The 24,568-nt window shown below is 38.2% G+C and overlaps 1 protein-coding gene across 6 annotated transcripts in view; it reads right to left on the bottom strand.

Moving 5' to 3' along the window:
- FIG4 (FIG4 phosphoinositide 5-phosphatase) overlaps positions 1-24,568 on the bottom strand; it is a 131,951-nt gene that overhangs the window by 99,121 nt on the left and 8,262 nt on the right. For 3 of the 6 annotated variants that reach the window (XM_049654157.1, XM_049654156.1, XM_049654153.1), the window contains exons 2-6: positions 14,990-15,088; positions 14,287-14,337; positions 13,637-13,760; positions 5,246-5,402; positions 1,260-1,310 (exon numbers count right to left, since the gene is read on the bottom strand). In XM_049654157.1, coding sequence (XP_049510114.1) covers positions 1,260-1,310; positions 5,246-5,402; positions 13,637-13,760; positions 14,287-14,337; positions 14,990-15,088 — 482 coding nt within the window. Of the gene's footprint in view, positions 1-1,259; positions 1,311-5,245; positions 5,403-13,636; positions 13,761-14,286; positions 14,338-14,989; positions 15,089-16,951; positions 17,712-24,568 lie in introns of those variants that run through there. The other 3 variants (XM_049654155.1, XM_049654158.1, XM_049654154.1) reach the window with 3 other exon arrangements.

Raw genomic sequence — 24,568 nt, 5'->3', positions numbered from 1 at the left:
GAAAGTTCTTTCTTTAGGAGCCCTTCAATATATACTACTGTTAAAATAATGAACTCCCTTCAGTTTTATGAAGACATAACCCATTCTATATAGTAAACACGTTTTTCTTTATTTCATAGGTAAACAAGTGGTTAACTGTATAAACAATTTAAAGGGGCGCTGGGGTGGCTCAGTTAAGCATCCGACTCTTGATCTCAGCTCAGGTCATGATCTCACGGTTTGTGAGATCCAGCCCCACATGGGCTCTGTGCTGATAGCACTGAGCCTGCTTGAGATTCTCTCTCTCTCCCTCTCTCTCTGCCCCTCCCCTGGCTCACACTTACATGTGCTCTCTTTCTCAAAATAAATAAATAAACAAAAAAAAAGTGGCTAATGTTAAAAAAATTTTTTTTAATAAATTTAAAATAATGCATCAGTGCATGGCATCAGGAGTTACAACACTCTAGGCCCTCATTTAGTCCTTAGCACTCATGTCCTTTTTGGTGCATGCTATTTTGTGTTCTACCTTTTTAGTTTGGATATTACAGCTGAAAGAATTTTCCACTTAGCACAATAACTCTGTATCTCCTAGGCCTACATATTGGCCACATCAGTGGTAGTATAATACTCTATCACAATGCTCTGTTAAAATTTACTTGCCTGTCGTTCAACTATTGGTATTTGGGTTGTCCCTGCATTGGCTGGCTTGCTCGCTTGGGGCTATCATAAACAGAGAAGCTATAAGTGTCCCTTTATAAACAGGAATTAATATTTTCTCTCCTAATTTATTTTCTTAGGATATATTTTCACAAATACTTAATGCTACATTCCTCTTCAGGAAAACTATTAATTTACAATGCCATTAGCAGTATCTTGGTATTGCAATAGTTCTTCCTATCCTGAATTTGTTTTTAATTTTGCTAGATGGTTAACTAAACATTGAACTGTGAAATGGTTACAACTCTGTATTAGAAACTGAATGCAAATTTCATTTTGTAATTAAAAATTACAAAATAAGAATATTTCATTAAAATTCCACCTAAAACCAAGAGGATGTTTATAGTGAGAACAGTTGCCCTTTAATTTGCCCATTCAATATTCAATTATAAGATTTTTAAAGGGAAGAAATACCTGTACCTTTATGTTTTTAGATGAAATAATTTGGCCAATAAAAAAAAATAAAGGAAGTACTATTGTGTCCTCTGATTTTGTTTTTACTTCCTGGAAAATAATATAAACATTTAAGTGACTAACAAGAGAAAAACTAAGTTTAGACTTACCTAAAGTAAAAATTGCTAGATAGGTCCACATTTTGAAAGATTCGTAGATACCTAAAAAGAAAAGCATATTACATTCACATAATACTATTATTTTGCATAGCTTAATTGTACTCACATATACATTTATATTTGTGAATACTCTCATTACTACTGAGGAATTCAGGGGCCACCTGGCTGGCTCAATTGGTAGAGCATGCAACTCTTGATCTCGGGGCTGTGAATTCAAGTCCCATGATGGGTGCAGAGATTACTTAAAAATAAAATATTTTTTAAAAACCCTGGGGAATTCAATCCATAGCTGCAGTAGGAATTTCATCTGAAGCAATTTCTAAGTCTGTTGATTGTCCCTTCAGAGACCCTTAACTTTATAGTTTGACCACTTCCTCATCCCTGATTGTGCCAGAGAGGGAGAGTCATGTACTGAGATGTGGGGCACTTAGACTCAGGGCAAGACAGAAGTAAATACTGTTCTTTTTTTTTACAATTTTGTGCTTTGCAAATGCTTTGAGGTTGGAGAGAGGAGAGTAATGAAAACAAGCAAAAATGTTCGTGGTCACCATGATTTTAAGTTGTAAAGTTTTTCAACTGCAAAACAAACAAAAAAACAAACAAACAAACAAAAAAACCAAATGTACAGAATAAAATATCTGCATATCTATCCCTCAGGATTAATACATGTTAACATTTTTTCAAATTCTTTCAACTTTTTAAAGACTTTTGATCACAAACGGGTACTGAGTTTGTTAAGCATATTTTCTACAAATATTGAGATGATCATAGTTTTCCCCAAAATATTTTAATGTAGTGAAGTGCTCCAGAAAAAATTTCTAGTGCTGATACAACCATGCATTGCAGGGATAACCTCTACTTCTCATTTTGTATAAAATGTTCAGTTGTACTGTATTTGTATTTCCTAATATTTTACCAAGTCTTTTTTTAAGTTTATTTATTTACTTTTTAGTAATCTCTGCACCCAACATGGGGCTCAAACTCATGACTCAGAGATCAAGACTTGCATGCTCTTCCAACTGAGGCAGCCAGGCACACCACCAAATCTTTTAACTTAAGTGACTTATTGCATTATATAGTTTTATAAATACGTTACAAGTTTTACCTATCTAGTAATACTACTTCAGCCTACCTATAACAAACTATTAATATAATTGTATCTTGCTCTGGATAATGTCCACTGCTACACAGTATTAATCCTACAGTAATTTCACTCTTTATTTTAATAAATAATTTTAATTTTTTAATTATTTTTAAAATTTATTTATTTTTGAGAGAGACAGAGTGTGAGCTGGGGAGGGGCAGAGAGAGAGACAGAATCTGAAGCAGGCTCCAGGCTCTGAGCTGTCAGCACAGAGCTTAACGCGGGGCTTGAATTCACAAACTGCTAGATCGTGCCCTGAGCCAAAGTCAGACACTTAACCGACTGAGCCACCCAGGTGCCCCAGTAATTTCACTCTTTAAAGACAGTCAAATCACTATATAGAACAACATAATTTGTTTTACCATTCCTGGCTAAAGAATCATAAAGATGAGGTTTATAAGTAATAACCTCTTCAACTTTTTCTCACCCCTTAGATTCACATGTGCTGGTCTGATTTACTTTTTAAAAAAAATTTATTACTGAAGTATAGTTGACAAAAATGTTATATTGGTTTCAGGTGTACAACATGGTGATTTGACAATTCTGTACATTACTCAATGTTCACTATGCTAAGTGTACTTACCATCTGTCATGATACAACATTATTACAATATTATTGACTATATTCCCCATGCTGTACTTTTCATCTTCATGACTTATTTATAACTGGAAGCTTGTACTTCTCAATCCCCTTCACCTATTTCACCCATCCTCCCACCTCTGCTCCTATGGCAACCACCAATTTGTTCTCTGTATTCATGAGTCTGTTTCTGGTTTTGGTTTGTTATTTGTATTGTTTTTCAGATTCCACATATAAATGAGATCCACATGGCATTTATCTTTCTCTGTCTGACTTATTTTACTTAGCGTAACACCTTCTAGGTCTACCCATATTGTCACGAATCACAAGAGCTCATTCTCTTTATGGCTGAGTAATATTCCATGGGGTGTGTGTGTGTGTGTGTGTGTGTGTACACGAATATGCACCACATCTTATTTATCCATTCATCTATGGATGGATACTTGAGTTGCTTCCACATCTTGGCTACTGTAGATAATGTTGCAATAAACATAGGGGTGCATGTATCTTTTTGAGTCAGTGTTTTTGTTTTCTTTTGGGAGTACCTAATTTACTTTCAATCAACATACTATGTCTTCCTGTAAGATATGCAGGATATAATGTTTTTCAGTTAGTATAAGACAAAGGACTACTTTGTTAAATTCTTATTTAATCTGAATAAGTAAATAATCTGAAACCAATTATTTTTTGACAACTCCATTTCCATATATCATCAAGGACAGAATCATGAGAGTCCAAAATCCACTAAGAGGTTCTTAAGCAAGAGAGCCACACCACCTTTAAATTTTGGCTCATGTATCTAGAACAACACTATAAAAGTATAGAGTGTAACTAAAATTTAAACTTAAAAACAAATAAGCATGCCTAACTTTGTTCCATTTTAACCTTTATTATGTTCATAATAAATAAATTTATGTATTAAGATAAATCAATTCTATTCTTTTCTCTATCAACTTATTATCAACTCTTTTCTCTATCAACTTATTAATAGCCTTTTCCCACATTCCCAAGGCTCCCAAGGCTAATTTCCCTCCAAAACGTTTTAAAGATTTCAAGTCTACAGAAAAATTGGAAGGAAAAATAGTACAATAAATCCCATTATGTCCTTCGTTTGAATTCACTGTTAGATCTCTCTCCTTAAACACACACATGCACATTCCCTCTTTTTAAATACACAAGTACGTTTTATTTTCCTAAAGCATTTTCAGTAAGTAGCAGGCATGATGACACTTCACTCCTAAATATTTTAGTATATATCTATTATGAACAAAGATAATCTCCTAAAAAAAAAGAATATCATTTTTACACTTAAAATTTAATATTGATTCAGTACCTCCTAGTATATAATCCACGTACAAACTGTGCACATGAAGTTCTTTGCAGCTCTGTGTGTAAATGCACACACCTGTGTACGCACACATACGTTTTAATCCAGGATCCAACAGATATTCATGTGCTGCATCTGGTTGTCATGCCTGTTCTAAAATCTAAAACTGTCCTCTGGCTTTTTCGGTCTTTGATGACACTGTCATCTTTAAAGAGTTCAGGCCAGTTGTCTTACAGAATGTCCCACAAGATGGGTTTGTCTGATTATTTCCTCATGCTCAGATTCAAGATAAATATTGCCAGAGGGGAGGGGGTTGGATTGGAGGATGGGTGAAACAGGTGAAGAGGATTAAGGGGTATAAACTCCCAGTTGTAAAATAAATCACAGGGATGAAAAGTACAGCACAGGGAATGTAGTTAATAACACTGTAACAATGTCATATGGCAACAGACAGGAACCACACTCATCATGGTGAGCACAGCATAAAAAAACAAATACATATATATTTTTAGCAAGAAAACTATGCAGGTAATCTGTGTCCTTCCCATTGCTTCACACTGAGAGGCAGATAATGTCAGTTTTGTCACATGATGCTAAGTTTGAACATTTGGGTTAAGTATGTTTGCCATTCTTTTTTTTCTTTGTAAATAAAAAGATTCATGGAGTAGATGTTGAGACTGAGTGAATATTCTTCCCTCAATAACATTTCACCTAATGCCTTTAGTAGCTGTTGTTGATCCTCACCTGAATCAACTGTTGTAACAGAGGTTAATAATAGACCTTGGACAAAACTACAGAATTCTGAGCTAGTATTTTGCATCTTTAACATAATACCTATAATATTTTGACTGTATTTTGTTTCCTAGTTGGTCTACCACATTTAAAAACAACAACAATAACAAACAATAGTTACCACTGCTACATACCGGGCTTCATCAGGATGAGTAATTCGTACAGAATCGTTGGGTATATAGATCATATTTGTATCTTCAACCTTATATATTGCATGACCTCCAATATCTGCCATCTTCCTCCTTTTAGTTATTAACACAATATAATAGCCTTCTAGAAACCTCACAAAACCTATGCAACAAAAAGAAAAAGTTTCCTACACTTAGTAATGCTTTTAGATATATATTTAACATTTATTTATTTTTGAGACAGAGAGAGGCAGAGCATGAATGGGGGAGGGTTAGAGAGAGGGAGACACAGAATCTGAAACAGGCTGCAGGCTCTGAGCTGTCAGCACAGAGCCCGATGCGGGGCTCGAACTCATGGACCGTGAGATCATGACCTGAGCTGAAGTCAGCTGCTTAACCGACTGAGCCACCCAGGCGCCCTAGATATATATTTAAAAGGCAGAAGTTTTCTGACACATTTCCTACTTTATTTCTGATTCACAGCCATACAAATTTTCAGTGGTATTATAATTAATCTCCATACTGACATATATCTCACTTAAAAAATACTACTCTAAACCATTTTATCTCAGTCATTCTTTTGTATTTAGTCTCATTCCAAATAGGATTGATGTGCTTTAAGCAAAAATATACATAAGATTAAGGGGAGTTGGGTTATTTAATAGGTATAGAGTTTCATTTCACAAGATGAAAAGTCCTAGAGATCTGTTGCACAACAAGGTATGTATAGTTAACATTATTATACTGTACACTTGAAAATGGCTAAGACTGTAACTTTTATGTCATATTTATAAACATATGCAAACTAAGTCAATATATATACTAGTAAAAAGTACATAAAAGCAAACAGAAAACCAAGTAAGTTTTCAGAAACTTACAGTACTGTGCTAACATGCACCTGTGAATCTCGATGGGGGATAAAGATTAAGAACCTCATCCTCTTTTTTAAAAAGAAATTAACCAGGGCACCTGGGTGGCTTAGTCACTTGAGCATCCAACTTCAGCTCAGGTCATGATCTCACAGTTCATGAGTTCGAGCCCCTCATCAGGCTTGCTGCTGTCAGTGAAGAGCCCGCTTTGGATCGTCTGTCCCCCTCTCTCTTTCCCCTCCCTGACCCCCACTCACAATCTTTCTCTCTGTCAAAAATGAATAAACATTTATTTTTTAAATAAATAAACAAATAAAAATAAAAATAAATTAACCAAAGGATAAGTTCTGAGGAACATACTTTGGGACATGTTGCTCAAAAGGAAGAATAAACTTCATAGATTCTTGATTACTAGTAGCAAAACCCAACTGGAGCCACCTTTAAAAAAAGAAATTTAGGGGCGCCTGGGTGGCGCAGTCGGTTAAGCGTCCGACTTCAGCCAGGTCACGATCTCGCGGTCCGTGAGTTCGAGCCCCGCGTCAGGCTCTGGGCTGATGGCTCGGAGCCTGGAGCCTGTTTCCGATTCTGTGTCTCCCTCTCTCTCTGCTCCTCCCCCGTTCATGCTCTGTCTCTCTCTGTCCCAAAAATAAAAAACGTTGAAAAAAAAAAAAAATTAAAAAAAAAAAAAAAAAGAAATTTATATTAAGGGTACTAAGGTGATCCAAGGCACCAATGGGCAACAATATGATTGGGCCTCCGAAAAACACCTAGTGTCAAGATCTGAACATGTGCTCCATTCTTCTCTCTCTATATAGACTAGCCTCCTCCACAGACCAGCCCCCTCCACCTCTCTGGAAACGTGGTGGGAAACACAGCTGCTAACAGCTCTAAGTTTTACACCCAAAAGCTTTACTGGAAAAAACAACTTTTTTTTTATCAAGTTCAATTCCAGAATTCCTAGGAAAGGACGTGTACTGGCCCAACTTGGATTGGGTGCCCAGCCCTGGACCAATCAATGGTTGCCAAGGAAGAGAGTAACACCGCATTGGAAGCCATTTATACAATAATGAGGTGACTTCAATGGGACAGGGAGAGGTAGAGCCAGATCCCAAAAAAAGTGGAGGGTTTCAGCAAACAATATATCCAGTAAATTGCATATCCTTCATGCAATCTTCCACAGGTATCACCTGTGATAGTTAAGCTTGAAAGTTGGAGCATTATAAAACTATATTTTCTGTCAAATCATTGAAGTGCACATGTTGTACATGGGTGATTAAAGACCATATGTGTTATGCTTAGTAGCACTAAGTTCTTAGCAACACCCTACTTATTCTATAGTCTTGATTAAATTTTTTTTGGCTCCCAGAACTTTTGCTTTGGGAGTGAAAACTAACTCCCTTTGGGGGGAAGGGTCATTTCCAAAATGGCAAAATGAGGAGACCAGCAGACCCTCTCTCCAGTGAAACAAACAAAACTGGTAAAATTTATAAAAACAAAACAAAACTTTTAAAGTTTCTGGAAATTGTTCTAATGGCATATAACAAATGGAGAAATATTTATTCAAGAAAATCTACTAAACCTTGGTAAGAACAGCAAGTGTGTGACATCTGAACCATAACCTACTTCCCTTTCACACCACTCTCCCAGTCTGGTGTGAATGGATATCAACTCTGGGCAGGTGTAACCAAGAGGATAGTGTTTTCCCTCTCTCCCTAGTTCTCAGTCTAAGGCCAAGGTTTCTGCTCAGAAGGTGCAGGCCACCAGAATGTCTCTTCCCCTCCAGCTCTGTGTTATAGGAGCTCTATTCCCAGGTAAGCTCTGCTGAGATTGGGGAATTCCTTCTTCTCCCCAGCTCCTACTTGTAGAGACTCTACCCCAGCATGACTGGTCAAGGATACTGGGTCCCCATTGCCCTCACCCCAGCTCACTGGTAGCAAGAGTCAGATACCATCATACAGCTGACTTCCTATCAGAAACGATGGAAGGCACAAGGCTGTAGGATAATATATTCAAAGTACTGAAAGAAAGAAAAAACTGTCAACCAAGAATCTTATATCTAGCATAATTATCTTTCAAAACTTTCTCATGTGTACATGTGCATGTTCTCACACACACCTGCACTATCTCTCTCTCTCTCTCTGAGTGTTATATTCTGCAACGTCTGAGCTAGGATCTTGATACTATGAATTTTTTGTTCTAGAATTGACAAATACCTAATGTCTGTGTCTTGTTATTCTCAGCTGACAAAAAAAGGAAACTAGGAATTGACTATATTAACATAAATGAGCTAAAATATACAAGAGAAAAAGCTACTGAGGAAAAAACACCATTAAAAGAGTGAAGCATACTTATATTTTAGAGATCCACAAAGTGCAAAGTGCTTCTAAAAAAAATGTTCATTTACTCCTTTCTTTGCCTTAGAGACTGGCAAAAAATTCCCTGACTAAAGCTGAAGGACACAGGAATAGGGAGGAAAAGAGCTAATGACAATCTCATTAAAAGCGAGTAAAAAAGAAGCTATCCTTTTACAAGGATAAAACTCATAAAAGTAAAGCCCTTGGAAGCAGCAAAAAAACACTCAAGGGTTTAAATAACAAGTATTTCCAAAATGAATGAGTTTTCCTTTCATTCTTGCTATATATTTACTTTTTATTGAAAAAAAATCTCTAATAATTTCTCAATCTATACTCCAACTGAATTTTAATTTTATGTTTTTTAGCTCAAGACTATTTATACCATTCTACCTTTCTCTTCATAATCTGAATACAGGGAAGTAAATATATTGCACAAAAGAGACTCTTCTACCAGCACAAATGCCTTCGGTTTATTATAAATGAAATTTTTTCCTTCTTCCTTTTTACCACCAACTGGAAATGTCACTCTCATTTTAAAAAAGTTCCTATCAAATACAGCCAACAATTAAAAGACATCAGAAAGGCACAGACATCTGCCAGGAGTTAGCCTATTCACCACTTTAACACACCAAAATCAGAACAAGTTTTTTCATCTTCATTCTGTGTACTTATGACCCCAGACCAATTTCACTGAGCACTTCTCAGAAGCCATGATGACAGTCATCTTGCAAAAGTGATTTCTCTCTCTCCCCATAGAGAAGGCATTTTCATTTGAAATGGACACCGAGCAAAGTATACAGAAAAGGACAGTATAAAAGGATGCAGTGGGAGTTCTGGTGGCTGGAGAGGACCCCACCAGCCCACCAACAGAGAAGAATGCAGTATCCCACTTCAGGGGTCACCACCATGCCAGCTAGTCATTATCTTAAAAGCCTTTAGGGAGAACAGCACTCTGGCAGAGAAGCATGAAAAACCTCCATAAGGTACATAGGATCTAGGCACAACGGAGCCCTCTAGAACCAAAGTGACTCTCTAACACCAAATCTACTGGTCCCTTACTGGTCTGAGGCTCACACTATGTTGCTGTTATCTTCATTATTATCATGGATCTGCAATCCATTTCTTTTTTTTTTTTTTTTAATTTTTTAAATGCATTTTTGAGAGAGAGAGAAAGAGAGAGGAGGGCAGAGAGAGAGGGACACACAGAAACTGAACCAGGCTCCGGACTCTGAGCTGTCAGCATGGCTCGCGCTCACAAACTGTGAGATCATGACCTGAGCCCAAGTCACCCTGAAATCCATTTCTAAGTGTGCTGCTTTAAATAACAACTGTGTCTTAGTCTACAATGATACTTATTCTACTACTCCCCTTCAATATGCTAGAAACTTAGAACAGTATCCTCTAACAGGCAGAAAAAGGACATTGACCTGAAGCTATGTAGCAAAAGGGCCTGGGATGTCACAGAGCTAAGCCTAGTAAAGACTATAGGTAACCAGCCACCAACTCCATCCATGTGCCCCAAGATCAAATAAAACAACTTTGGGAGGAATGCTCTCAAATGGGAGTGATCCCAGTCAGTGGTTGCCCAAACCTCCTGCTGGCTATCAAATAACAATGGAGTGGGTCAGAAATGTATAAGGTAGACATATGACTAGATTGACTCGTATCTAGGGACCAGCGACGATCCATGAGCTTTTCGTGAGTACCATGCCCATGAAAAGGCAAGAAAACAAGTGGAAAAAGTAAGGATTTAGAAACTTTAGAGCAATTTGAGATTGCTACAACATCCAAGTGTGTCATCAATGAACTTGCCTTGAATAGGGCATAGACTAGTTTGGGTCTTACTGAACTTGTGTGATGAGTCACATGTGCTCCAAGCTGCAGACTAGTTATGCACAGTAGGATCATGTGTTGGTCGGTGACATTTCTGTAGAAACAATCTGGTCCATTACTGCAGACAACTGAGAATCACTGCTCTAGATTCTTACAGATGATGAACTAAATTAACCGTGATAACAGTCTAAAAACATTCCAGCAAAATACTATTCACAAATTACACATGCTGAAAAAGTTAACTAAGAAAATATTTTGGTCACAGAACAGAAGACAACCATGCTAGTCACTTCTCATATGTGTTATTTTGACAACCAGACTATATATTTTTCAAAGATAGGCACTTTGCGTTTCACTGTTTCAGTATCCCTCACGGTTTCTAAGACAGGACTTACGAGACAAATCATAGATTTCCATTAACTCTCTATTTACTCTTTCAGTGATCCTAAGCTTCACTGACATGGTCGAACAAGAATACATAAAATATATTTCCATAAAACCAATACATCTTTACTTAGTACATTATTGTGTCACTTTACTGGTAGGTCAGTCTGTCAGTGACTTCATTATCCAAGGATAGTCTCAATCTTAAGAGGTCTCTAACCGCAAGAGAAACAGCTACCGCAACACCTACGGATGTCACCTCTATGAGAGACAAGAAGACACCTTCAGCCTTCACCCAAAGTTTCCTAATACTTGTGTATAAAATAAATTATCTGGTTACAAACCTGGTTATCAATTGATAAAAATCAAGCTCTGGTTTCATAAGTTTAGTTATCGATAGATAACTCATTTTAAAACGAGGCAAGGAAAAAATAAATAAAATAAAACGAGGCAAGGAATACTGCTAAAAGCAAATATGCCAAGAACAATGAAGGATGACTAAAGAACCATAAAAACAAAACAGTATAATGGTCTAGAGACCATTTAATGTAAAGGCAAGCTGCCCAATTCAACTCCAGAATACCCAAGGGTAGCTATTTTTAAACAGTTCAATAACTGATCTTCACTTTGTTACTCTTAATCATCGAGGAAGGTTCAATTTTGGATAATAAACCCTGGCTAATGAGGCATTCAACATTACATTCACCTTAGGAAATTTTCGTTTTAAAAAAGTATAAGTATCAGCATTGAAAGGAATAAGTTTAACCTATTAAGTAACTAATACTGAAATTAAAACCTACTATATTTAAGACACATTGTATTTCCAGGGTTTTTTGGTTTTTTTGTTTTTTTGTTTTTTTTGCCTTTAATTTAAAATATACATGGGGCACCTAGGTGGCTCAGTCGCTAAGCAACCGGCTTTGGCTCAGGTCATGATCTCATGGTTCATGAGTTCAAGCACCGCATAGGACTCTGTGCTGACAGCTCTGAGCCTGGAGCCTGCTTGGGATTCTGTGTGTGTCTGTCTCTCTTTCTCTCTGCCCCATCCTTGCTTGCACTTTGTCTCTCCTCTGTCTCTCAAAAATGAATAAATGTCAAAAAAAATTTTTTTAAATAAAAAAATAAAAATAAAATAAAATAAAATATATGCAACACTGGGGCACCTGGGTGGGTTAAGTGTCAGTTAAGTGTCCAACTCTTGATTTCAGCTCAAATCATGATATCACAGTTCATGAGGTCAAGCCCCACATCAGGCTCTGCGCTGACAGTGTGGAGACTGATCGGGATTCTCTGTCTCTGCCCCATCCCACTTGCTCTCTCTCTCAAAATAAATAAATTAATTAAAAAATATATATGTGACACTTAAAGTGGAATTTAACACTTACGGCATTCATGGAATTTAATTAAACACATGAACTCACTTGACATACACAGACGTGCAAACATCCATAAACATTTATCTGTTAAACATGTAACTTCAACATACTTGTCAAGACTGAGCAGAAGGTGTAAAAAAGGGGCCAGTCCAAAGAAGAAACTAAACACACCTACCACTCTTGACCTTCCCTGACAGCCACTTAGACACAAAATGGACCTGAAGGGATTATATATGAAGAGCTATGAGAGCACATGGAGAAAAACTTCAAATATGGCAGAATATAATCAAAGTTTCAACAAATAGTGTCCCAAAATAGAAAGTGCTAGTCAGAAAAACATAAGCATTTGAAACTACACAGCACAGTTAAGTCCATATTAATTTTGTTAACATCTATAGATACTAATCACTCAGTTAACATTGCATACAGTCCAGCTGGTTTAAACAGCACAAAAATAAAGTTGTTAAATGTTTAAAAAAAAAATGCAGACTCAAAATAAGGCACTGCCATCAGAGAAGCAATCCCATACAATTGTCCTCTGCCTGGCTTCCAAGGTCCCATGCAGTCTGGCCTCACCCAACTACGTGCCAACATTCCAGGACCCAGGGATATCTTCAAGCCTGTGCCCCTGCCATCGTCCCTACTGGGGTTCTTTCCCTCTCTTCCCCACATCCATCCAAATCTCGTTCCTCCTTCAAGGTCCAGCTGGAGTCTCATTTTCCCCAGGAAATCTTTCCTGGCCATTCCTGGTCCAAGTCATCTATCTCTTACATAATCTCCACCCCCATGTAACTTTTCACTACACAGCTTGGCTCTTAACCACAATAGTGGACTTGTCTTGCACGTATTAGATTTTGTCCCTCATCCTAGTGTAGTCAGCCTAAGACTCCCAGAGACAAATCCATAGTACGGCAAAGACAGGTGTACTGACTCATTGCAATAAGGGATGATGTACACATCAGAACTCTGGGGCATCTCACTACTGTCCCAAAGCTAGACAGCAGAATCCATAAAAGCCAAAAGTATATCTACATTTGTTTGTGAATAAATGAAGTAAAGGGGTTATGACTGAATTTGGGGGAAGGATGCAGGCTCTGTGCTGACAGCAAGCCTGACGCGGGGCTTGAACTCATGAACCATGAGATCATGACCTGAGCCGAAGTCAGTCACTCAACCGACTGAGCCACCGAGGTGCCCCAGAAATCCCTGTTAATTTAAACCAGTTTTACCAGTATCTGTTTTTCCAGCTGATGAATGGCAGGGCAGATGTTTATAACCCAAGCTAATTTTTTTCTTTTTCTTTTTCTTTTTTTTTTTTTACTTTTTCATTCCTCAACATGCCCGACAACAGACTTCTTAAAGGCCCAAACCATTTCTATATTTATGCTTATCCTATATGAAATTGAACAGCACTTAGCAGATACTGTAGGCTATTTGATATCTGATTGATAGATAATGAAATTGAAACAACCAAAGCCACAGATTATGGGTTATAATTACATAACTACATAAAACTATCTTTTAGTAGTCTACGTAGAGGAAAAAAAAAAAAAAGTAGTAAGAAGGAGATACATTTCTTACCTACAACACCAAAAGCTGAAACAGCTCGAAATAACCCAGAGGATCCTTTCTGTCCCATCTTTGTTCTATTTCCTAGATCCAAGCGGCCAAGAAGTTCTCTCACTTCTTGCTGAGTATATACATGCTAAAAATAAACAAATTCAATCTGTAAGATTGTACTTATTCTTAAGATGATGTATTGCCTATAAGAATCACTAGCTATTTCATAGAGAAGCATATAATAGTGCACAACTAAGCTATAATTTTTAAAAGCCAACAAATTCTTTAATATTAGCAATTACAGGTAGTTATTGGATCACATGCTGCTTTACCAAAAACGTGTCAAAACTTTATCTTCTAAACCATACACTTAAAGGCTCCACAAGACAAATTTCAAGAAATCTATGAACGCCTTAAGACTGTGTGCAAAGGTTTAATTGCACAAATATACTTTTATTTTTATAAGGCCCATAGCTTTTCTTAGATTCTCAAAGGAATCTCTGATCAACCGCTTCTATCTCCAAGTAAAACCAAGAATCGATACAGTATATTAATAAAAACTCCCAGAATAGGAGAGTGAAGAACAACCATATCCACGAATGCAGGAAATCACAATATACAATCTATCTAAAATTATTATAACACAGAAAATAGATTTACAAAGAACTTACTGAAAATGGGTTCCAAACTGTAGCTACCAACATATTTGAGAAGCCGGCAATCTACATGGATTCAAAATGTTCACAGACAGAACTTCAATACAAAGGGAGTTAGGTTCTTTCATTTGAAAGAGTTACAATGAACTGTTCAATATCACCACACTGTATTTCACTTTTGACTAACAGTCTCACGTTTTTGTGCCACCTGAATGAAGTCTGTATTCCTGCTCTAGATAATATAACATCTGGAAAAGAACAGCTTAACATTTCTCTCATGCATCAGAACATCACCTAGAGGTGATTTTTAATAGAATAAAAGTCTGCAGCCCAGACTTAATATGAAGTAGCTTCATATCAAAGCATAGTAATAAATAATCTCTTCGGTAGATGCAATATTAAGAGTTACATTAAATCCTTAAAATGTCACTTCTAAAAGAAAATATACTCATTATCTTATCCAAAGAGTTTGCTTGGTGAAACAAATCAAAATGTATCAAAGCGCAATTCCGGCATACTTTTTAACACCAATAATTTCTAGAAACCAGATTAGAGATTTAAATTCCAGCCAACCATAAGAAATAATTGTAATTTTCAGATGCCTGATTAAAAAGGAAAAAAATATATATACATCACTAAGAGCTGTGAGGCTCTTTCATATCCTTTAAACAACAGGTACAAAAGTTTCTGTTTGTATTCAGGTTTGCAAGATACTTACCCTATCATCAATTATGACCAAATCTTTCGGTTCTGTTCTATCAATCTTCAAAACACGATATTTTGTTTCTGCATGATTGCTCCCAACTAGAAAGTATCTCTATAAATGACAAAGAAATGTCATTAGTTTTTGAATGTGCTTTGCCTTATACACATTTTATAACTACTTTGGTTTTTGAAATTAAATACTGTAATAACGTCACGTTACTTTAGAAAAGAAATATTTCTGTTAAATATAACTGGCAGATTCTAAAAGTTCAATTTTAAAATTGAAATATTCTTAGTGATGTCATGATAAACATTAGTCTGGTATCTTAAATGTATGTGGTAACCAGGTCAGATTAATTTAATCATATTATATAGAGATTAACCTAACTGATTTAGAGACTGATGTTTAAACTTTGCCAGGAAGAAGCAGCTCTATAGTAAGAATTAGAAAGCTCAACACACAATTAGTAATGTTTAGACAATTATAGCTATGAAAATATTGAAATTTTATCAAATAAATCTTTACAAATTTTCTGTACAACACCGAAAATGACTTTAATATAGCAACTATAAAAATCCCAAAGTCCTATAAAAGATTTAAAAGAGTGTAGTTTCCTAAATGGCTTTTTGAGGCTACAGGAGGAAATAATAAATATTCTTTTTTTTCTGAAATACTTCTTTGGTGCATTATACCTAAACACTTTAGTCTTCTTAAATAAACATTCAGAATAAAATTAATTGATAATGTAAAAAAATAATCTTAAAGATAAAAATACTTTTTTAAATTTTATTATTATTATTTATTTTTGAGAGAGAGAGACAGACAGACACAGAGCACAAGTTGGGAAGGGGAGAGAGGAGGAGACACAGACCTGAAGCAGGCTCCAGGCACTGAGCTGTCAGCACAGGGCCTGACGCAGGGCTCGAACTCACAAACCTTGAGATTATGACCTGAGTCGAAGCTGGACGCTCAACTAGCTGGGCCACCCAGGCACCCCTAATGAAAAATGCTTTTAAGAAAACTTAAACAAGGTGAGTAATTTTTAAGTTGAATTTAAGAAAGTAAAATGCATTAGGAAAAATATGTCATTTAAAAATATCTTGCTCTACACTGCTAGGAATTTACCCAAGGGATACAGGAGTACTGATGCATAGGGGCACTTGTACCCCAATGTTTATAGCAGCACTTTCAACAACAGCCAAATTATGGAAAGAGCCTAAATGTCCATCAATGAACATTGATGGATAATGAACATTGATGAATGGATAAAGGAATTGTGGTTTATATACACAATGGAGTACTACGTGGCAATGAGAAAGAATGAAATATGGCCTTTTGTAGCAACGTGGATGGAACTGGAGAGTGTGATGCTAAGTGAAATAAGCCATACAGAGAAAGACAGATACCATATGGTTTCACTCTTATGTGGATCCTGAGAAACTTAACAGAAGACCATGGGGGAGGGAAGGGGGGAAAAAAAGTTACAGAGAGGGAAGGAGGCAAACCATAAGAGACTCTTAAATACTGAGAACAAACTGAGGGTTGATGGGGGGGGTGGGTGATGGGTATTGAGGAGGGCACCTTTTGGGATGAGCACTGGCTGTTGTATGGAAACCAATTTGACAATAAATTTTATATTAAAAAAAATCTTGCTATGGGGCGCCTGGGTGGCTCAGTTGGTTGAGCGCCGACTTCGGCTCAGGTCACGATCTCGCGGTCCGTGAGTTCGAGCCCCGCATCGGGCCCCTGTGCTGACAGCTCAGAGCCCGGAGCCTGTTTCGGATTCTGTGTCTCCCTCTCTCTGACCCTCCCCCATTCATGCTCTGTCTCTCTCTGTCTCAAAAATAAAATAAACTTTTAAAAAAAAATTTATAAAAAAAAAAAATCTTGCTCTAAAAATATCCTTTAAAAGTGGTGCCTTTGTCAACATAGCAAAAATCAAGGGAATACTGCTACGATCAACTGACATCTTACCATTTCATTGGTCAGTTAAGAAACAGATACACAGGGGTGCCTGGGTGGCTCAGTCGGTTGGGTGGCTGACTTCGGCTCAGGTCATGATCTCGCAGTCCGTGAGTTCAAGCCCTGCGTGGGGCTCTGTGCTGACAGCTCAGAGCCTGGAGCCTGTTTCGGATTCTGTGTCTCCCTCTCTCTGACCCTCCCCCATTCATGCTCTCTCTCTCTCTCTGTCTCAAAAATAAATAAACGTTAAAAAAAAAATAAAAAATTAAAAAAGAAACAGATACACAAAACGACTAAATAACAAATAAGATCCTCTAGATTAATGGCCAAACTGAAGTATGAAGACCATGGGAGTTTAGAGCAGGGAAGATTAATGCAGGGTACTTATTACAAGTGCAGAAAATGTCAGAGGGGTCAGGACTTGAATTAAGCCTTAAAGGATGGGTAAGATTTTTTAAAGTAAGACTTTAGTGTGTATCAGAAGATGAGCACTTGGTTATACTGTTTTAACACTAGATTGGCAAAAATAGGTGTAGTTTTTGTTATTAAATATAAATCCATTTATAAGGTTGGATCTAGACTTCCAGGTTATATAGAACAAAACTGTACGTTAAAATAGGACTAGTTCTGGGGGCTCCTGCCCCAGCCCCTGCACCATCCCTGCTGCTGCCAGACAGGAGGAAGGGGGGAGCATGGTACCTGTAATTATTAAACACGAATTCAGTTAAAAGATGATTGGTTAGGGGTGCCTGGATGGCTCAGTTGGTTGAACGTCTGATTGGTTAGGGGTGCCTGGATGGCTCAGTTGGTTGAACGTCTGACTTCAGCTCAGGTCATGATCTCGCCATCCATGAGTTCAAGCCCCGCGTGGGGCTCTGTGCAGACAGCTCAGAGCCTAGAGCCTGCTTCCGATTTTGTGTCTCCCTCTCTCTCTCTGCCCCTCCCCCACTCATGCTCGGTCTCTGTCTCTCAAAAATGAATAAATGTTAAAAAAAATTTTTTTAAAAGATGATTGGTTGCCCAATCTTAAGAGGAAAGCTAGCCAAAAAATGGAATCCCTTAGCTCCGAGGAGAGGTACAGTCTGAATGACACTACCACTTATAATGAAGTAGAAATAGAGCAATTTTGGTAAATATTAGTAAACTGACTTGAGACAGCCAGTGACCAGGACTTGATGTACTGGGGGAGCAGCCAGAAGGGCAGAGACAATGAGAGGGAGGAGATGGCAGGTTCTCAGCCTAGCCTCAGCTAATTCCTGTCTCTGAGACCCTACCCACCTCTGAGAGGAGGGGTGGATAACCAATCTGAAAAATTAACTTCAGAAGGATGGTTTGTAAACTCTACATGTTTGTTAACAGAAAAGGAAGATACCTTCTTGAGCACTTGAGAAAGTCCCCATGAGAGGAAATACCAAGTGCAAAGACCTGAAAGGGGAAGAGCTTGGTGCATTAGAGGAACAAGGTTGAGTGAGAAAATGCTCATAAAATACCTAACATAGTAAAGAGTATTCAACACAAGGCACTCAGTAACAGTTAGTTCTTTTTCTCTCCTTTACTTTTTAAGATGTCAGTGAGTCTATGCCACTGCATTTAGAAAGAGATTGCATGTAGAAACAGACGGAAAAAAGAGAGTACTCTAGAAAAAGAAAATCACATGCAGGACCAGAATGGAGCCAGAATGGGAGAATGCACAAGTCTATTAGTAATCGGTCTTTGTCCTCAGGAGAGTAGCACGCAAATTAACAACAGTGGACAGCGTGCCGTAAGAGAAGGGTGAACTGGATGATGGCAACATAGGAAGGGCACTTCAGCCATCTGGGGAGGGTCAGAGCAAGCGATCCAGAGGCTGGTGACCTGATGCTGAATTTGGGCTTGAAGGACCTCACAAAAGGACTCCATGTACTGAGCCATGACAGGATGAGTGATACCTATGATCTCCACCTGAAACAATCCTTTCTCACCACCTGCCTCCTCCCAAAGCACTTTCCTTTGTATCTATAGCACTTACTGTTGAAGGCCTTATCTAAATTTGCTTTGGACATGTCTGCCCCTTCACCTAATTATAAGCACCTCAGGAGACTTGGGCTAACTCCCTGACCTCTGTGGTTCTTGTTTCTAGTCTGGTAGCACAATCTGGTTCCACAGGCATTGAATAAATGCTAGGTGAAAAACCACCCCCTACCCCAGATGAATCATGTAATTTTCTGGGTAACTTTCTACAAGGTTTATGCGAACCCGTCTTCTTTGGGTAAGTCATTCTCTCAGTAAAGAAGCACATCACAGCTTTAAGAGAGGTAAAATCCTTGGGTGAAATTCCTAGAATTTTAATAGATCCTAGGACATTTATAGAGTAACTGCAGTAGGACAATGATTTGGCAGTTTGTCATAAAAAGACAGTTGTAATTCCTGAGTGCTAGGAGGTGTTATGCCTTGTTGGCTGATAGAGTACAAACATGGGAGGGCAAATCTGTACTTCTCATACCCAGGCTCTTCCAAAAACTCCATGAAGCAGAGGACCCAATAGCTAAAATCCCAGAATTTACAAACAGACCTGAAAGGGGAAAAAGAAACAGGAAGGAGTATAACTATCCACATTCTCTCTTCTAAAGTGGTCTAATAAGCCTAAAAATATTTTGTGCAGAGAAAAGCGACCTCATGTGGAGCCAGTTAGGTGGGAGAGGAAACAACAGCTCTTGGTTGGCCTGCTGTGGACAGAACCACTTGCCTGTACTGCCCTCTGGTGGGCAGTTGCCTGTCCACTTCCACACATTTTTTTTTTTTTTTTTTTTAAATATAATTTACTGTCAAATTGTCTAACATACAATGTGTAAAGTGTGCTCTTGGTCTTGGGGGTAGATTCCCGTGGTTCATCACTTACATTCAACACCCAGTGCTCATCCCAGTAAGTGCCCTCCTCAATGCCCATCACCCGTTTTCTCCTCTCCCCCACCCTCCCATCAACCCTGTTTGTTCTCTGTATTTGAGTCTCCTGTGGTTTGCCTCTCTCCCTCTGTGTTTGTAACTGTTTTTTCCCCCTTCCATTCCCCTATGGTCTTCTGTTAAGTTTCTCAAGATCCACATATGAGTGAAAACATATGTCTTTCTCTGACTGACTTATTTCACTTAGCAAATGACTACTGGATAAAGGGTTAGTTTACACCAATTTTTTTAAGGAGAATAATCAATCCAATTACTTTTGTCTGGGCATGGTGGTGCCACTTACTGATGTGGGGACGGCTGCAGGGAAGCAGGTTTGAGGGGAAACCAAGAGTTCTGTTTACAACATGCCCAAAGAGATCAAATGGGAACTTCTGAGTCTGGAGCTCAGAGGAGAGATCTCAGTGTGTGTCAGCAGCACATACATGGCATTTAAAGTCACGTGACTGGATTAAGCCTCGTAGGAAGAATGAAGATAGAAACAGAGCACAAAAAAACTAGCCTGAAGCACTCTAAATAAAATTATTTTTAAAGGCCAGATATAAATAAGGAATCAGTTTAGAAGACAAAAAAAAAAAGGGTCAGTGTTTTGGGAAACCCCAGGACAGCATGGAGTCATCAAAGCAAAGGAGATCAGTTAGAAAATGAGGGGGCAGTCACATCCACATCAAATGCTGCTGAGAGGTCAAGTAAGATGAGGGCACAGAGGTGCCCAGGGGCTCTGACAACAGGATCTTGTGAGTGACCATTCTGTGTGCAGTCTCAGTGATACAGTGGTGGGGGCAAAATCCACAACGGAGTTGTTTGAAGAGCAGACGAATGGTCTTCTGGGTAAAGATGGAAGAGTGAACACCTCTGCTCTTCCCAAACACCTTACTAAAACTGTAGTAAAGTTTTTTATGTTCATTTCCTTACACATAAGCCCAAGGGCAAAGGGAAGAGTGGAGATAGCAACAACGACAAATCATTTGAACCTGAAAAGCATGCCCAAGAAAGCTGAATCCTAAACTGGCGTTGGGGAAGTCAAGAAACAATCCAATTTATACTACAGAACCTCCAAAAGGTGTGGAAATTTGTGGCATGTCTTATCTCTGGAGGTAGGAATGTAAAATTTCAGAAAATTGAAGTAAAACACAGCTCAAGCTTCCAAAGAGGGAAAAAAAAAAAAAAAAAACCAGGCTTCAAACCAAAGTTCAAGAACAGAGTTAACATCAGAAATTCTCAAGAGCAACAAGAGAAGACAGAAACATGTCGTCTTCGAAATTCTAAGGGAAAATTCATTTCAATCTTTATTTTGACATTAAATCTGTCAATCAAATGTGAGAATGGAATATGGACATCTCAGAATGCACGCGCTCAAAAAAGTTACTGTCTGTGAACCCTTTCTCACGAAGCAAATAGCAGAGGTGCACCACTAAAACGAGGGCGTAAATCACTAAAGAGGAAGACGCTGGATCTGGGAAAATAAGGAAATCATCACAAGAGAGGCTACAGGATGATGTAAGGGGAGATCCCAGGAGAGCAGCAGTGCTGCAGGCCTTGGGAGCAATTAGTCCAGATGTGAGCCACAGTTTTAAGAAGATGAAACCCATAAGAACACCCACCTCCTTCCCTCCCTACTGTGTATGAATGCACTGAGAGGTTTACCTATCTGGGAAAGTTGGGGTTAAATTCACCATGAGTCCTTAGAAGGAAAATATTGGCAGCCTGAAGTTCAAACGGTGAAAAACGAGGTAAATGAAATGCCCAAAACAACAGGGAAGGACAGAGGGCAGTAACTGAAGTGTACAGGATTTCCATACATCAGGCCTGCATCAGCTAGACTGATGCCTGGACTGCATCAGCCTGAACACACACGTACACGCAGGCACACAGGACTCAACACTGCTGGGGAAAACGTTTGTGTGTTTGTAGACATGTTGGGGGAGTGGGGTCAGCAGGAATCGGGGTAGAGAAGTAAGATACTCCAACAAAGCTACATTTCAATGCCCATTCAGATAGTCTTCCAAAAGTTAAGCATCGCTGTGCAAGAAAAAGCTGAAAATTTCATTATGTGGCTGTAACCGTGGTGACTTGGTATGAAGATGAATGTGTTTCTAAAATATATACATGAACTGCAAATGGAACACAATAGGTAATCCATTTAACAGGAAATTCAGTATCTACTAACATTATTATCTCCTTTTATAATGACAGGCTAATTAATCACTCACTTTTCCTCTGAGAGAAGAAAATCAGCTTTCTTCAAAGAGAAGAAATTTTAGGTTGCCTGACAGCTTCAATTAATGTTAAACTTCACTTGAACTTTCAGAATAAAGGTATTTTTAAAGATCACCATGAAGTTACTTCTCACAATCCAACAGTATTGCAGGCCTGCCTCTTCACCTATTCCAGCAATCCCACAATCAGTAATGCAGCTCGAAAGAAATAAGCCTCTAATAGTCAAAAAGGGATGTCTCCAAGTTCACTCTTTACAGCTTCAGGGCTTTACTGATGGTGCAGCTTCAAATCCCCAATAGAAAGAAGTGGAAACTTGGTCATCTTCAACCCGCCTTCTAAATCTGCTGTAATCACTATGCTTCTCTCTCCCATTTTATATCATTTGCTTCCGTGCTCCAATCCCTTGGTCAACCACATCTTACACTGTTCTCTCCCATTCCCTCATTACACAAACCAAGGCTACCATCAAGGCTAATTAAGCTGCATTCTTCATGATGTGGTTCTTACTCACATTATTCTATTTTGTATGACAGGGTAGAAAGGAAGGACAAGCTTCCTTAAGTCCTTTTGGAACAAGGTAGGAATTAAATAAATACACACACACACATACATACATATTAACAATTTTGAGCTAGCAAGAGTAAAGATTATCCTCACCCCTACTCATGCAGACACAAAAATCCCCCAGAGTTCTGTTCAGCTACCAATTTTAAACTCAACCACTATGTATTAATTTCTTTGATCACTTACTGCAATGGTAAGACCCCTACCGCATTATATATTAAGTAAGGGCTATAAATTGGAAATCATCTAATGTAAACTGCAGTTTCATCCAGCATAACTTCAGGTTGCTAAATCTTCTGTGGGCAACTCCAATTGCACTGGGCCATATGAGCAGTAAGGCTGGATCTGACCGCAGTTTACCTGTAGGCCTGGGTCACAGGACAGACAAGGGCCATGGCATCATCACAGGAGCCAAAGGGCAGCGTGAAGGCACTGGGTGCCAGAGAGAACAGGTAAGTTTGGGAGGAAGCCAACCCTTCACAAGGCCAGAACTGCACCTCCGGCATGCTATCTGCCAACCCACCCCCCTTTCCCCTCCAGAGTGCTCAAAATCCACCTCCAAACACAAGTAACAATGACAGGCTGAATGTCACCTCAGGAGCAATCCTGCCCAATTATCCTTCTAAATGAAGGCTCAGGACAAGAGGCAGCTCATCTTGTCCACTGTCTCCTTTGTTCTTTTGTTCCCCTAATTCTTTCATAACCAATTAATACACTCCCACCAACCAAATTAAGAACGCACTGGGGCATCTGGGTGGCTCAGTCAGTTAAGCATCTGACTTCGGCTCAGGTCATGATCTCGCGGTTTGTGAGTTCAAGCCCCGCATCGGGCTCTGTGCTGACAGCTCAGAGCCTGGAGCCTGCTTCAGATTCTGTGTCTTGCTCTCTCTCTCTCTGCGCCTCCCCTGCTCACACTCTGTCTCTGTCTCAAAAATAAATAAAACATTTAAAAAAAAAAAAGAATGCACTTATTCTGACTCATACACCTTGCCAACAAGGACTTTGGTCAATCTTTCCAATCTTTGCCACTTGGATAGGTGAAAAATGGCAATCTATTTTCATTTTATTGCCTTAGTTATTAGCAAGTTATGTATCTTTTTATATTCATACTTCTTTTTTGTCAGATTACCTATTTGTGTCCTTGTCCTTTTTTGTTGGGTGTTTTATTTTTCAGACATAAAATAATAAGCAGTATTATTTGTTGTTCAGGCTACTAATACTTTCTTCATAGTCTTTTGACTCTTTCTATTTACATTTACAGTTTTAAGTGCTTTCTATTAGAAAAGAAAAAATATGTCAATGGTCTAAATTCCTACTTCATAAATCTAGAAAAAGGTTAACTGATTAATCCAAAATCCATTAAGAGGAAGAAAATAATAAGCCTAAGAAGAGAAACTGATTAAATAAAAAACAACAATAGAGAAAATTAACCAAATCAAAAGTGGGTTCTCTAAAAAGTGTACTATATTTGATAAATGCCTAGCAAAATGGATCAATAAATAATGAGAAAGAACACAAAATACCAATGTCAGGAAAGAAAAGTGAGAGTTTTACTACAAATCCTCCAGAAATCAAAAGTTTAATGAGAAAATATGAACAACTCAATGCCAATAAATTCAACGACTAAGATGAAATGGACAAATTTCTTGAAAACTACAATTGATCAAGTGTGATTCAAGACCTACTGAAAACCTGCATAGCCCTATTATTTACTATAGAAATCGATTATCAAAATTTGTCCCACAAAACAACCCCAAGCCCAAATGCTTTCAGAAGTAAATTCTAACAAACGTTTAAGCAAAGAAATAACACTAATCTTATACAACCACCTTCAGAAAATAAAAGAAGGAGCACTTCTCATTCATTTATGAGACCAAGTTACCCTAATGCCCAAATCAGACAAAGATG

The sequence above is a fragment of the Panthera uncia genome, assembly GCF_023721935.1.
Source record: "Panthera uncia isolate 11264 chromosome B2 unlocalized genomic scaffold, Puncia_PCG_1.0 HiC_scaffold_24, whole genome shotgun sequence".
In the NCBI taxonomy this organism is placed as follows: Eukaryota; Metazoa; Chordata; class Mammalia; order Carnivora; family Felidae; genus Panthera; species Panthera uncia.
Note: the sequence above shows the minus strand (reverse complement) of the source record. Positions and strands in the feature narration are given on the sequence as shown.